The sequence below is a fragment of the Chenopodium album genome, chromosome 9 (assembly GCF_948465745.1).
Source record: "Chenopodium album chromosome 9, dcCheAlbu1.1, whole genome shotgun sequence".
Classification (NCBI taxonomy): Eukaryota; Viridiplantae; Streptophyta; class Magnoliopsida; order Caryophyllales; family Amaranthaceae; genus Chenopodium; species Chenopodium album.
The window spans coordinates 53,158,507-53,175,678 of NC_137842.1; the positions used below are offsets into that span (position 1 = coordinate 53,158,507).

General features: G+C 36.4%; 1 protein-coding gene across 1 annotated transcript; it reads left to right on the forward strand.

Annotated features, from left to right (window-relative positions):
- The first annotated feature begins 496 nt into the window (after nt 1–496).
- LOC145558566 (peroxidase 4-like) lies at nt 497–3,794 on the forward strand. The gene is made up of 3 exons (XM_081619845.1): nt 497–789; nt 1,817–2,011; nt 2,954–3,794. The coding sequence occupies exons 1-3, from the start codon at nt 574–576 to the stop codon at nt 3,509–3,511; spliced, it is 969 nt and encodes a 322-aa protein (XP_081475971.1). The 5' UTR covers nt 497–573; the 3' UTR covers nt 3,512–3,794.
- The last annotated feature ends 13,378 nt before the right edge of the window (nt 3,795–17,172 follow it).

Genomic DNA, 17,172 nt, shown 5'->3' on the forward strand with positions numbered 1-17,172 from the left:
CATGCTTCGTCACATAAGATCATTTGGACTTGAAATGTTGATGCAATGAACACTGGGCTCCTTATACCTAGGATCAGATTCTTGATTCCATATAAAAGGAACAGCTCAGCCAAAAACATAATCTAATGGTTAAATCCCCAATCTCCATGATTGGTTTTATTACTCTATCGATTCCTTTGGGTAAGATTGGCTTGAAGAAAATACATACGATCTATGAGCAAGAGTGATTATTACTCAATCATTTACTATACATACATCGTACCCAAGAGTATGAAGAGAATATTTTTGTTTAAGTTTGAAGAAGGGAATGAAAGAGTAATAATTATAGAAATGATATTCTGAAATGGACTGGCAGGGTGTACGTGTTCTGGGGCTAGATTTGAAATGTCTACCCCCATTTAATTTGCAACTAATCCTAATTACTCCCTTACATGCGGTGTCTTCCATTTTATACTCCAATATTGGTTACTAGTAAGTCTAGTGTGTATATATATATGAAACTCAAAGCATATAATATATTCATCAACTCTACTTTCGCTTTGCCATAATTAGCAAGCTAGAAGCAAGTTAATTATGGCTTCCAAATTGATATGTTTTTTGGTAATCTTTTCTCTAACATCACTTTTTATGGGTGCTTCTAATGCTTGGCTTATGCAGCCAGACTTTTATGCCTCTAGTTGCCCTAATGTTGAACAAATTGTGTACAATACTATGAAGCAAGCCGTTAGTAAGGAACCACGTATGGGTGCATCTATTCTTCGCTTGTTCTTCCATGATTGCTTTGTCAACGTAAGTATTTTCGAATCTATAACCTTATTATTTATTTAATTTTTTTTTTGTTTTGTTTTTTTTTTTTTTTTTTTTAATTTTTTTTTATTTTTTTATTGCAATACCATGTTCTATGTACATTATTAAACAATATACTACGACGTATGAAAAATTATTATGCAAAGATGGGAGAATTTCGTTATTTCCTTGTAATGTCATTATTGATTGTAATATTGTTGCTTTTTTCTAGAAAGAAAATGGTTGGGAGGATGATGATTAGTTTGGACAATTATGGGTCCCTAGACAATTATATAGAAGGTTTAGAGAAAATGATGGATGTTATCTACATAAAAAAAAACTGAGTGAGAAAATGAAGAATTAAAAAATATATATACTTCGTATATAATACTAACGTTACATGATCTATTGTCAAGGAAAAAAAAAATTGCTTTACCTAGGGTTAGAGACCCGTTGCATAGTGAGGTTTGATCGCATTCATTAATATCATGAGAGACAACCCTAACCAATGGATAATATACAACTTTGATAGAAGCATATATATATATATATATATATATATATATATATATATATATATATATATATATATATATATATATATATATATATATATATATATATATATATATATATATATATTAATAAATGATCTAATTTGTTTTTAATATTGGCACAATGGTTAATTAAATATGATCCATACTATTTTAGGAAAAATCACATCTTTTTTGTCACACCCCTAAATAATAATATATTAATAGAAGTACATACATAAAAGTCTTTGACCTAATTTTATCTCATAATGAATATAAAGGTTCATCCAAATAAATCATGTGATTAATTTAGTTATTAGAAATTATAAAAGAAATGTACACTGAGTAGTAACTGTGAACAAAGAAAGTATATATGGCCGTTTTATATTTACACTAAAGGATCAATTAAAATAGACTGGAATCAATATATACACTATATTGTTCATCTATTAGACTAACTCATTCATGTTTTTTTCATTCATTTCCGGTAACATTAGGGTTGTGATGCATCTGTACTCCTAGATGATACACCAACATTTACAGGGGAGAAAACTGCTAAAGCAAATGCAAACAACTCAATAAGGGGTTTTGAAGTGATTGATGCAATCAAGTGTAATCTTGAAGCTGCTTGCCCCCAAACTGTATCGTGTGCAGACATTCTAGCTCTTGCATCACGAGACGGAGTTAGATTGGTAAGCACATAAAACTCATAAAAATACTTTGGATTATAGATTTCATTGTGCACATAAATCTAAAGATTAATTAGTTTGTATTATAACTCCCTATCACTTGAGCTTCATTCATTGTTTATGACAAAGAACAAAAAGAAAAACATTACAAAATAAGCCATATTACTTACTTCCTCCCTATTTTCCAAGCATAGGAAAATTGAAAAATACATGCAATGTTTTAGCTAGCATCTGTAACAAAAATGTGAATAAATCTATAATCTATAATAATATATACAGTCTGGTATATAATAATATATATACTTTCTCCGTTTCTTTATAGTCGCAACATACACTTTATCATGATATGGTATTTAAGACAAATAGATCTCACATGATATAATACACTTAAAAAGGGGTTAAGAGGTTGTTAGAGGTATAATCAAGTGGCCATGAGCTTTAAATAAAGATAATAGTACAATTTTCACCACAAAAATCTTCCATTTATGTGTGTTGCAACTATTATAATATTTTCATTATAGGAAAGTGTTGCAATTATAAAGAAACAAAGGAAATAATCCATATTAAAAAGCGTTTCAAATTGCATTAATCTTGTCACGTCGCTCATTCCATCATCTTAATTCATCTAAGTGTTAACGTTTATGTCATCCCTTATAAACATGCATGGTTGGTATACAATATGAACCCATTGCAACCACAAGTTTGATAATAATCCCATTTGCTTATCTAAGTTGAAGTACATTGCATTGTATTATTTCAGAACCATATTAATGACAATTGAAAATGAAAAATGAAGTTGAATACAATAACTCAAGACGTACATTGTCTATTTATCCCACCAAAACTAGTTATTCAATTTAAACACCTCGATTTGTTCTTATCAAAATTTATTATTTTAAGATCCTACCACTTGATGTACCTAACTATATTTTCTCACATTTGTAGTTAGGAGGGCCCACATGGAAAGTACCACTAGGTAGAAGAGATGCAAGAACAGCAAGCCTAAGCTTGGCAAACCAAAACCTTCCACCCCCACGTTCAAGCCTTGCTAACCTCACTTCCCTCTTTGCAAGACAAAACTTAAACATCAACGAAATGACCGCCCTCTCCGGCGGCCACACCATCGGCCTCGCTCGTTGCATCAACTTCCGACCCCACATCTACAACGACACCGACATAGATCCCACCTTTGCAGCCACACGCCAAGCCAACTGCCCTAAACAAGCTGGGAATGGAGACTTCAACTTAGCCCCTCTTGATCGTCAAACACCAAGCAAATTCGACAACGATTATTTTCAAAACCTTGTTCAAAAACGCGGTCTATTACATTCGGATCAAGAGCTTTACAATGGTGGTTCTCAAGATTCCTTGGTGAAGAAGTATAGTACTAATCAAGCTGTTTTCTTTCAAGATTTTGTTGCAGCGATGATCAAGATGGGGAACATTAAGCTTCTTACTGGTACTAAAGGAGAGATTAGAAAGAACTGTCGTGTTATCAATTAGATTATTGTTAGTAATATCATAAGTTTATTTCATAATTATGGTTTTAATTACACTTGTACGTACACATATATATATGATTTGTATTAATTGTTGTTAGTGTTGTTACGTGGAAGTTGGAATTGTATCCGAGTGATTTATGGATGTGAAAATTGAAAAGGACAAGTGTAATTATGTACTCCATTTCTTACTCCGTATTATAAAATAAACTTGCATGCGAATGGAGTCGTATAATAATGGGATTATTACACCATAAGATGATGCTGAATGGTCAATTTTTTATTTATTTTTAAAAGCCTAAATGTATTATACATGTATTATTTTTAACAATACGTAATTATAGTTTTTTAAATTCAATTTTTATCTTTTTAACATCATTTTCGAAAAATTAAATTATAATTAAAATTTAGAAAATAAAAAATTCATCATTCTTCAATAATGTTCTTCATTCATGTTCAACAATGTTCTTCATTCATGTCATAGATTCACAACCTATTCCCAAAATCATTGTTATTTGTGAAAGTATACTCAAATCCGGCCTAAAATCCTCATTAAAATTCATAAATGAATTGTTTTGTAGAGTTTCGCTTTTTTTAGTTTTGATTTTTAGCACCTGTTCATTAAAAAATCTCAACAACAATCTCATTTTTAAGTATTTGTTAAAGAAGAATTATATGGATAGGTGTTTTGCAATATCATAGTGGTCAGCGACATAGTGATTTAGGTTGAATGATTGGCGTTCTTCCAATTGTATAATCGGATAAGACGACTATTTTTTTATTTTCGAGTCCCATCAGTTTGATCGGCACACATTAATTAATTTTTCGCAAACTTGTTTGTGGATTAGGTAGTGACCTAAACTACTTTTGGTCATTACATATAAGAATTATATGCTCTGTTTATATTTAAGGCATTTACCTATGTATACTTTGGGCGTGACCTCATAATTATATACTAAACCATAGCATTGATGGCTACAAATCTACAACCAGGGGGTGAAAGGTATAAACTAGGAAAGAATATCTACAGTCAACTAATTTACAATTATACAAGTCATAGGCTATAAACTAGGAAGGAAAATAATACACCTAACTAATTCACATTTACAAAGATATATACAATATATTTAGCATACAATATATTTAACACTTTCAAACATATATCATAATGGTTTATTGACGAAAGGTATATCAATTATTATAATTACCGAAATTTATCCTATTATTAAATATTAGTTATAATCTTATAATTTATTTTATAATACCAAAATTATCCCTGTTTTATATATTAGTTGTTTTCCATTCAAAAAAAATATGTTAGTTATTATCCTATAATTAGTTTAATATTGTAATTAACAGAATTTATCCTATTTTAAATTATGTTTCATATTTTTGAGAATGAATAAAAATAGAATGTTTAATTCATGATGAATTTTATATTGTGATATAATTGAGTCGATAAAAATGATGATGATGATGATAATAATAATAATGATGATGATGATGATGATGATGATGATATGTTTAATTCCAGGATGGGTTGTGGCTGATGCGGCTCATCGAAAGCGGGTTAAGTATGAAGCTCGTTGTCTGACGATTGGATATGGTTTCATTTCCTTCTCATTTTCTTCGCTTGGGGAATTGGAGAAGGAGGCCGTTGCATTGCTGAAGCGGATTCAGAAGTTCTCGACGACGAAAGACATTGGGGATCGTGCTGCAACTCATATATTCACTAGGGTAGGCTTTGCTATTGCTAGAGGAGTGGGGGCCCAGATTGTATCTCGGCTTCCAACTAATTTATTGTAGGTTGTATGACTTTTGCTTTTGAGATATAATAATAATAATAATAATAATAATAATAATAATAATAATAATAATAATAATAATAATAATAATAATAATAATAATAATAATAATGTCACTATTCTAACTAAATAGGATAAACAAATTAATACTAGACAATAGACATGACCTAATATAATAAAATTTATGTAATTTCCTTACTTTATTTAAGGTGGTTGAATATTTGTTTTAAAAATGAAAAGAAAATTATGTAGCTTACTTACATTATATAACACGCTTCCATATTTATATATTTGTACTCCAGGTAATTAATGACCTAAACATTTCTAAGTCATAACATTTTTATTTAATGTTATTTAATTAGTGTATCCTCTTTCTTAAAGTATCAATTGAAAGTCTAATAGATGTTAGTTTATCACTTTATAAATGAAAATGTTATCATCTTTAATTCATTGTTGTAACACTATCCTAAAATAGAAATATCACAATAGTAATAACACACTATAAAAAGGAATGTTTGGGGGATTTTTCTATTTGACTGGCCACAACGTGTGGCTGGGGTGACTCGGTCAGGGGTGACTCGAGTTAGTCCTAACCGAGTAGCCCTTGACCAAACCCCTCAAGTAACCCCTGATCGAATATTCCCTCGAGTAACCGCTGATCGAGTAACCCCTCAGGTAACCCATGACCGACACTACAAGAAAAATGTCTTTTTGTAGCGATTAATTCGTAGCGATTGTACATTCGCTACAATATGCAAGTATGTTTGTGAAATAATTAAGGAAGTCGTATCATTTTACAATCGCTATGGTTTTCCCATATAAAATCGATACGGAAAACATAATAATACATATCCACACTATTTTTACACATTTATATAATTTTGAGAAATCGTATCATTTACAATCGCCACTAAATCCTAAAAATCGATACGCAAAGTCTTTTTAACACTATATATATAAATATTGTTTGACAAAGAATACATAAAATATGTCATAGCATATTGGTGAAACATTTAATATAAGAGTTTAAGGATGCATGTTCGAATCTTGTACAGATCATACGCATGTTTTTTTTTTTGGAGAAAATGAGTAAAACATTTATAGCGATTGTAATTGCTACAATAATCACCACGATTGGATATAGTTTTTCGTATCGATTATTGAGGCCAACCCCAGCGATATTGAAAACCACTACTAAAGGCTAAGACAACGGGGGATATTGTATCGAATGACCATTCATTGGGAAAACTTTTTGTTTCAATTACAATCGATACTAAAGGTTAAAATAATCGCTACAAAAAGGTTATTTTCTTGTAGTGCGAGTAACCCCCTAAACGAGTAACCCCTGACCATCCGTTCAAGTAACCCTTGATTGAGTAACCCCTAATCGAACCCCTCAAGTAACTTCTGACTGAGTAACCCTTGATCGAACCCCTCAAGTAACTTATGACCGAGTAACTCGAGTAACCCCTAACCGAGTCACTTGAGTAACACTGATCACATGGTGTGGCCAACCATATATAAAAATTTGTGTTCAAATTCAAGAATGTATACTGTTTAGGGTAAAAATTACCCCAAATACGTGGTCCGATCCTATGGTGACACGTGGCCTAATAAAGAGGCGACACGTGTCACTATAGGAAGATTATGACACGTATAAAGAGCATGAGAGCACCTAAAAAATAAAGAGAGTAAAGGCCTCATTACATCATAAGGTCCAACTACCCTTGAAAGCCGCAAAACGGGGCCTTAGAGGGACACGTGCCCTACACTGATTGCGCAGCGAATAAGAGCAAATATCTCTAGGTCACTTATTCTAAGGGGCACAAATTCCCACCCCTATAAATACCCTAATCATTGATGATGGGAGGGGTGGATTGTGACATAACAATAATTAAATAGAGCACTAAATTCCTCTAACTTCTCTCTACTTTCTCACTCTAGTACTCTGTCCTTTTCAAAGTTTAAAGTTAAAAGTTAAAAATTCCTCTGTCTCTCTCGGTTTCTCTAGTTACTTTCAAGATGTCTCATTATCTTCATCCTAATATCTTTGTATACCCTCACTATATGGGGAAAAACTTTCAACCTCTCCCAGTCCTAGAAGATGAAGCACCAATTAATTGGGAAAGTTGTGTTATTGTCTGTAGACACCCATTTGTGTCTCCCCAAAACCAAACCCAGTGATGAGTACCTTTCGTGTCAAATCATAATTGAATGAAGCGAAAGTGTGGAAAGTCTAGTGTTGCGGATAGTTTTAATTTCTTTTCTCTTCTCTCTGTTTTTGAAAACTTATTTTAAAAAAAACAGCCAATCCAGTTTGGTTGGTCCATGATATGAGTCCAATAGTAGTGTAGTTGGATGGGGTTTGCAAAGACCTTTCCAACGATATATTATAAGCCCAATTCCGATGAATATTGAGGAAGTTATGGCCAATTTACCAAACTGGGCCCGGTTTGAGCCTTATTTGCGGCCCAATGATCTAGGGGAGGGCCTAATATGATTTATCATTCCTAATGCAATTAGGAATGGTTTTAGTCTTCTAGATTCTTCTAGAAGGTTCTTTTCATTCCTAATTCAATTAGCATTGATAAATTGACTTTTGTTGACTTTTCAGAGTTTTAATTAAAATCAAAAATCATTTTTGAGGAAAAGATACGATTTTATCCTCCTGTACGGCAAAACTTATCTGATTTTTGAAAACGCGTCAAAAACAGGACTAGCGCCTGACGCCAGTCATTGGCGCCTGGCACGAGGACCTGGCGCCTAGCGCTGGTGTTGGCGCCAATCTCGTTTTGCGTGCGCCAGACTCTGTTTTGTTAATTTTATCTTTTTGGCTGATTTTCTCTATAAATAACGTATTAAAAACTCCGTTTTCAATCATTAACAACCAGTTTTCAATTATATTCATCTACAATCAGTTTTAATTAACATTCACCTATAATCAGTTTTCAATTCTCATTCTCTTCTAATTCATTCATTCATCTCTCTCTTTCTCTCTTTTCTAACCTTGCTTTTACATACAAAATTCCGCATTCATTAGATCTAGAAACACCTAGCCATATTCGAAGTTGCCTTCGCCCTAGACGTGAAAGGTATAATTTATGAGGGTTTGGTCCCAAATCTCTCTTTCAATTATTTAATTTAATTGTTTGTTTTATTATTTTCCTTGAAGTTACTAACGTGTGTATTTTGTTATTAGAAAGAGGTACGAGGCATCAAAGTAGGTGCTTTAATGGTTTTATTGATGTTATGATGTAGAAATCATGTTTAGATTGTTATTATGATATTCCTAGTATCATGTCTAGGGTAATTTTAATATTAAATATGATTGTTACGATGCCTTTTATTCTCTTCCTAATATTCATGTTAGTATCATGTTAGGGTTAAAGCTTTGATTTTTTAATGTTTAGTGACATGCTAGAGTTTGTTATTAATCTTATTAGTATCATGCCTAGGGTCTTGCTATTATTATGCTTTAACATGATTATTATGATTATGATTATTATAATTATTATTATGATGATTATTATTTTGATTATTATTATGTTGCTTGATATTTATTGTTATTGCTTGATCACGCCTTTTATGCATGTTTAAAGGGAATTGGTACTTGTAATCACGCTTAATAAGATAATTAATAATCTTGTTAGGGTTAATGTGATTATAATTCAAGTGATCGCCAATAATAGATTTATTTGTGCATTATATTCAACCAACATAGATAAACAGATTTAGGGTTAATCCTATTGATTGTATGTTAGTCAGAAAGCGCACATGAATACGATCTGAATAAAGTAGAGGCCTATTATTAGGGCAGGTTCAATCTCTTTTAGGTTGGATTTGTACCTTCATCCCCGAACCCTTATTTGGTTCAAGACCTTATGGAGTTGACGATCTCTTGGATCGTTAAGGGGTGTAACCTTCACCCTGTGAATGGTTTACAAGTTCCTAAAACTTGTTGGCGACTCTTTTGCTCTATCTTCTTCCCTTTTGGACGCCACCGTACTTTAGTGTATGATCACAGTGGGGTTCAAGCTAGGGGTTAACGCTTGAAATTATTCCCTACAGGATGTGTGTGGGATGATAGGGACTTTTCTTTATCTCTTTATCAACGGCTAGTAGCCTAATTTTGGCATCTTTGTGCCTCAGTGACGGTTTTCAACTATGGTAAAGATCTTATATTTAGTTGCGAAACTTCTGAGGATGCCGATGAATTATATGAGAGAGGGTTGGTCCATTTTAAAGGAATTTTGGTCGTGTTACAGCGCCTTCGGGAACATGCAGTACCAATGAGTCTTAATCTTCATCTTGCTGAGTTTTGGGTGGGCGTGGTGGGTCTACCTTTACGATATTCTACTCCTCAAGTTGCGGCGGTTGTATTAGCTCATGTGGGTGACGTAACGAACGTTGACGAATCTAATGGTCAGTTTCCTATACTTTGCCCTAGAGTTAAAATATTAGTTGGTTTGCCGTTACCTTTGATTGCTGGTTGTTATTTTCCCACATTTGACAATCATGTCACGTGGGTGAAATTTAAATATTAAGGGATCTTTAGATTTTGTAGAAAGTGTGGTTTAGTCGGACATAGTTCTACCTTGTGTGAAAAAGATCATGCTAAAATTAGTGGTCCTTTGGAACGTTGTTATCGTCATATCCATGAGAATGGTGGTTATGTGCTCTTTGGACCCACGGACCTAGACTTATATTCACACTCTTTGCGAGGAATTTGTCCTTCCCCAAGCGCTTAGACTACGGAGCTTTGGTTTGGAGCTCATGATGACGATGATCCGTCAGAATACGATGCGAATTCGCACCCCTCGGATTATGATGATGATGGAACATCGTTTCAAGGGGTTTTGTTAGACTCTTCATCTGAGTCCACAGGTGGTTCGGGCAATAAACGATCAGTAGCGAGTATTCCAGGGCTTTTTTCGCCACCATCTCCAACCGCTTTCCGATCAGCTGATAATGAAGTCTTAAGCATGGATTTGGGGCCTAATCGTGCGATTAAGGGACAATTTGAGATAGTTAATCATGAGGCTCGAAGAGCTCTACGTGTAAGACATGCAGCTCCTTCTAATTCAGGTTGGCAATACATGAGGGGCTGGCAGAATAAGGATACACGTGTCAATGGATGGATTCAACAACATTCTTCAAATGACGGTGGAGCTTTGCAAAGATTTTTGGGAACTTCTGTGAGAAATAGGGACCATTATCGCCAGGTTGTCTCCGGTTCTTATCCACTTTATGGATTGGGTCTTGACACGGATATGGGCCATCAAGCTCTCACGTGGGGTCTGAATTCAAGAATAATCTCTTCTAAGTTTATGCGCATTACTAATCCATCATCTGATCCTTTTATGCGCTTTTCCTCTTATGCAGTGAGCCGGCCCAATTCTGATTTACAACATAGCCCAAGCTACCACGTTACTTCTCTTATGGGCCAGATCCGACCTGATAAGGGTTACTTAAATGATATGGATTGTTTTACCTGGGCTTCTCCAATGGACCAAACGATTCTGGACCTGGATCTGTTTGGACATGGGTTTTCTCCTCCCCCCTTGGTCCATCAGGCCCTCTTTTTGAGGACCCTTTCAAAGCCGGACCTAGTAATTGGATGGGAGAGGAATCTGCTCAACAATCTCCCTCTCTTTCTTGATCTTTTCCGGCGACCCCTCAATCAAGCTCCGGTTACAGGGCCGGTTCGTCTTCACAGCAGTTCTCATTCTCTTTGAATCTTCAAACTGATGGGTCGTCACCTCCTTCGCCATTCCAATGGATTATTCCCCGACGGTTTCTGAATCTCCGCCTTCTCCAGCTTCACCGGCTGAATCTTCTTCAGCGACTCCGATTGCTCCGAATGCTCCAACTGCTCATCTTGAGGATCTGGCTCCGCGTTCTCCTAGTAAACTTCATCGCCGATCTTTTTCTCCTATGAAGAAGAAGGGAAAAATGGTACTTAAATGGGTGCGACTGGCTAAGCGTGAAGCTTCTTCTGTAGCTTCGTCGGCCTCGCCTATCCTAGAATCGGAGGTGGGTAGTGTTTGCTCATCTGGTTGTTTGCCTTGTGTTCTTCCGTTCAAGAAGCGCAAGGGTCTTGATGGTTCGGTCTCTTCCAGCAGCTCGTTTGATGTAGGTTAGGTGGCTCCCCCTCCAGAGCCACCAAGACAGGAATGAGAATTGGAGCATGGAATTATAGGGGCATTGGGCAAGCGGACTCCCCTAAGGTTCAATACATTATGTCCTTAGTCCCACTTATGGGTTGGATGTTGGTTTTTTGATGGAAACTATGCTCCATGTAAATAAGGCTGTATAAAGGATAACATCTATTCCTATTTTGGGTAGTTGTGGTTTAGATGCTATAGGTTTAAGTGGTGGGTTTGTAGTATTTTGGTTAGCTCCAGTGTTGGTAGACCCGATATATATTTCTCCAAACTTTGTAGCTTGTAAAATATCAGTTGGAAATGAAATAAGACATGTAGTGTTTGTGTATGGTGCGCATCATTTAGCTGATAGATTGGAGGTTTGGAATTCCATTGCTAGCTTTGTTAGGACTCACCCTAATGTTTTGTTGATTGGAGACTTTAATCAGGTTGAATACCTTTTTGATAAAATTGGGGGTCTGCAATTTTCATGGCAGGCTTGATTTTATTCACTGGCGTCTAGATTTGGGCCTCATTGATGTTCCTTTTACTGGTCCCACTTATACTTGGACTAATGGGCGCATTGATTCAAATCCGACTTTTGAACGATTGGATCGAGCCTATGCGACGTCTGATTGGTTCATTCAATACCCAAACTCGAATGTGACTCATCAACCAATTCTATTTTCTGATCATGCAACTATTATTTTCACTACACGATGGACAAGTCGCACTTTCGCCGGCCATACTGAATAGAAAATTGGTGTCTGGCTGCTAAGGATGTGTCGGAATTTGTAACTTCAATTTTCCTCGAGAACTTTCAAGGTTCATCTCAATTTTCTTTGTCTAGAGGGTTGGCTGTAATCAGGGATAAACTCCGTAATTGGTGCTTATCTCACAGGACGTCATAGAGGATTAATTGGAGAGCTTTTTGTCAAGAGGTCTCGACAAGTTTGCAGGCGTTGCACTCTCCACTAGCTTGCATACTGTTTCTTAATAACCGTAATGAGAAGGTAGAGGAAGCTCAAACTGCTTTTTTGTACTAGCGTTAGTGCACGAAGGTTTGGTGGGATGCTACGGGTGAATTTGGTTTGAAACTGCTTTTTCGGTGGTTCAGGCCAGGATGCGGTGCAACATGATTCACAGTCTTAAAGACTCTTCAGGTGCTTGGATCTTGGATAAGGAGGGTGTTCGTGATTTGATCTTAAAGTTCTATGCAGACCTGTATAACCCTGCTCCTATTTCGGACCATCCTCCAGATATTAACTAGGATTCTTTGGATATTCCAATCCTTTTGTTGGAACAACGGGAAGGTTTAATGATTCCCTTTTCTGACCAAGAAATTCAAGAAGCAATGTTTGCCATTGCAAATGACAAGTCTCCTGGTCCATATGGGTTTACTTTATTATTCTTCAAGACTCACTGGTCCCAAATTGGTCATCATGTGATTTCTGCTGTTTAGTATTTTTTCGCCCATGGGTATATGTTGAAGGACTAGAATCGCACTTTCGTGGTATTACTACCCAAGTTTGCTCAACCGAAAACGGTTTCCCAGTTCCGTCCTATTAGTCTATGTAATGGGATGTCTAAATGCATAGCCAAGTGCATTATAAGCCGTCTTCGACAAGTTCTCCCTTCCTTAATCTAAGGTTTCCAGAATGCCTTTGTGTCGGGTCGTTTGATTTCGGATAATGCACTAGTAGCTCATGAGTTACTCACTTACATGAATCAATCTCGATCCCGGAAGTCTTTTAATGCTGCTTTAAAGCTTGACATGAATAAGTCATACAACAAAGTGAGATGGGACTTTCTTTCTCGAGTTCTTCAGGTGTTTGGGTTTCCGGCGTATTGGATTCATGTTATTGAGCAATGTGTGATTACGGTCTCTTACCAGGTCTTGGTTAATGGAGCCTTGACTACCAACTTGATCTTGAATTGTGGTCTTCGCCAAGGGGATCCTTTATCCCCATACCTCTTTGTGCTTTGTATAGAGGTGCTATCTGCAATGCTTCATCGGATGAAAAACCAAAATTTACTTTCTGGCATTAAGATTGCAAGAGGTAGTCCTTCTATCTCTCACTTGTTTTTTGCCGATGACTCTCTATTATTTTTCAAGGTTTCGCCGCAAGCTTGTGATAATATAATATGCCTTCTTCACGATTTTTGTGAGGCTTTGGGCCAAATGATCAATTTGCAGAAATTGTTTGTGAAATTTAGTCCGAATACTCCTTAGGACTATAGAGAGTTCCTAGCTAGGATTTTGCGGTTAAAGGCAGTCCCATCCATGGGTTCCTACTTGGGGCTGCCAGTGGAGTTTGGGAGAAGTGAGGTGTCGGATTTCAGGTTCTTAATTGATAAGGTGGCTGCTCGCTTAATTGGCTTCCTTTTCGTCTGTTTTCCTCTCCGCAACGTCAAAGTTGGTCATTATTAATTCTATTCTGGTCGCCTCTTTCAATCATGCCCTTTCGGTTTTTAAAGTCCCTTCCACGATTTGTTCCCATATTGATTACATGTTTGCTCGTTTCTAGTGGAGATCTTCGGATTCCTCGAAAGGCATTGCTTTACGTTCTGCTTCGTTATTGCAGTTACCGAAAGGTTTGGGATGTGTGGGAGTGAGAAATTACCGATTTACTTCTAACAAGCATTAGGGTTTTATTTTCGACACTTTAAGCGCCTAATATAGTCGGATAGTCGACTTGAAGGTAAATCATCTGCGGCCCACGTTCGGGGATAATCAACCCGTTATGCACTTGCAAATTTCAGCGATTATATTAGTTGTTTGTTTTCCTCAAGCATGGAAAACATTATCGGTGGATTTTTCTTCATGTATAGAAAATCGCCAAGTCGGCTTTCCTCAAGCATGGAAAGTGTTATCGGTGGATTTTTCTTCAAGTATAGAAAACCGCCAAGTCGGCTTTCCTCAGGCATGGAAAGTGTTATCGGTGGATTTTTCTTCAAGTATAGACCGCCAAGTCGGCTTTCCTCAAGCATGAAAGGCATTATTGGTGGATTTTTTCAAGCATAAAATGACGCCAAAATCATACGTCGACTTTCCTCAGGCATGGAAAGTATCATCCGGTAGGTTTCTTCAGGCTTAGAAAGCTACCAAACTCGTCACTCGGCTATCCTCAGGCATGGAAAGCATTTCAACGACGTCATCCGATGGATTCCTTCAAGCATAGGAAGCTACCAAACTCATTTGTCACCGATGCACTGGTGTCAGATAAGCATTCTATCCCTTTACTCTTTTATCTGCAGAACTAACACTTTTCTGCAGGTATCGGCGTATACAGAGTGATTTAGGATCGCCAAACGTCTTAAATCATTCTCCGTCCCTATCGACTACTTTGACTATCGTTTTCGAAACTGACGTTTCTACAAACTCAGTCAAAGTGGGGGCTTCTGTAGACACCTAAAAATGTCTCCCCAAAACCAAACCCGATGATGAACAACCTTTCACTGCCATTATTGGTCGGGTTCAGTATTTAATCCCGAGAGTGCTTAAAAAATCGTATTTAATTAAATTCAATTTTTGAATAGTCCATGGATCAGTCTTGATGTTTAGTCAAAGCATAGTTTTTTAATTTCAGCCCAAACCTTTTTTATTTTATTTTATTGTTTTATTATTTATTTTGGCCCAAACCTTTTTATTTTATTATTTATTTTGGCCCAAACCTTTTATTTATTTTATTTATTTATTTATTTTAGCCCAAATAATAATAATAAATCAGAAATGGCCCGAAATTATCGATCGGCACTTAAAAATGCTGAACGAAATTAGGGTTAAAAATGAATTTAGACGGAAAAATAGACTGCAGGCTCCCGCGTCACGGTAGTAGTCCATCGTGTCATGGGAATGTTCTCCGTCTGACGGTGAGATTCCCCGTGACACGGTGCTCCTGCTGTGACACGGGGCAATTCCGTGTCCTTTCCGCGTAAACCCTTCACGCATTTTATTCCCCTTACCCCAAATATTTCCCGCGTCACACAACTGTCCACCGTGTCACGGGAATATTCCTCGTCTGACGGTGGGATTCCCCGTGTCACGGTGCCCTTTGTCGTGTCGCGGTGCAGTATTTTATCTTTTTAGGGTTCCGTGTGTTCCCTCGGCACATTTTTTCTATAAATACCCCCTCATTTCTGATGTACGGGGCATGAATTAATTCTCTATTTTTCTCTCCTCTATGCTCTAGCCTAAACACTAGCCTTACCCTTCTTATGTCAAAATTCCCTCTTCAAGCACTCCAAGGAGTCCATACTTTACTCGTGGTTCTGTCCTTAAGCCAAGGCGTGAAAGGTAGAACTGTTTGAGGGTTTGGCCCCAACTCAATTTAATTTAATTTAATTTAATTATAGTTTTATTATTATTTCCTTGACGTTACTAACTCGTTTATTATTTTATAGTTGCAAGCAAACAGAATCAAAGTAAGAATTATGTTCCTTTTATTTCTATTATTTTTCTAATGATTTTATATTGTTGGATTTATTGTTAAATTGCTTCCAATATTAATGATAATTATATTATATTTATTGATCACCATTTTGCATATTTAAAGGGAATATGTAATTGAAAATCACGCCTAATAAGATAATTTGGACGACCGGTTTAGGTTCCTTTTTAATCTTATTGTTTAATCAAGTTATCACAAATTTTATAGAATTATATGCTGCATTAATATTTAACCAATTTAGCTTGATAATAGTTTAGACCAAATTGAATCTATGTTTGTATGCCTTTGAGATTACAGGAATGCTTTTCACTATAAGAATCGAGTAGAGACCAATTTGGGCGAATGTGACTCCATGACTCACTTCGTACCATCATCCCCGATCCTCCTTTCGTGGTTCCGAACCATATGGAGTTAGTAATCTCATGGATTATGAATGGGGTGTAAACTTCACGGGTCAATCGTTGTTGCCTTCAATTTGTTGTCCCTTTATTGTGGTTGCCTTTTATGATCCATGAACAGTTTACAAGTTCCTTAAAAACTTGTTGGCGGCTCCCTACTTTATTTGTCCCTAATCGTATTATGTCAATTCCTACTTCCTATGAGTGCCAAACATATTCACAACATGCTTAACGTAGGCACACTTAGAACGACGCCTACACAAGTGTAATGGGGATTTTCCGCGCACACATGCCAACCTGATTAGCATATTGTCGACTCCATTCGCCCCCGGGTTGGCCGTTGTTGCCATACTCCATGACCATGGGACCGTCCGGTTTCTTAAAACTTCTCGTCGGACCCCTTCCCTTTCTTTGAGCCGGTGCCTTTACACCCCCTCCACCACCTATGTTGTTTTGATCTTGTCCTTGGCCACGAGTTTCAAGAGTCGGGTTCTCACCAACAATCTCACATGCTGTATTTTCAATAGGCGGTGCACGTTCAGCTGAAATTTCAAATTCTTCAAGCCTACGCTCAAACTCATCTTGAGCCTGATCCTCTGGCTCACCCAAGTCATCCTCCTTGTTCACATTATAAGGCTCATCCTCGTCCTCATCTTCGTACTCGTCCTCATACTCATCATCGTCAATGTCCTCTATACAATGAGGGTCATGATCGTCCTCCATGAGATATAAGCACCTGTCAAAGCAATCATAAAACAATATTAGTGTATAGTAAAGTATGAGTGCAAATGAGTACACTTAGGCAATTTCAAACTACAAACATGTTAAATATAATGAATATGAGTTGTTAGAATGATTAAATGTTAGT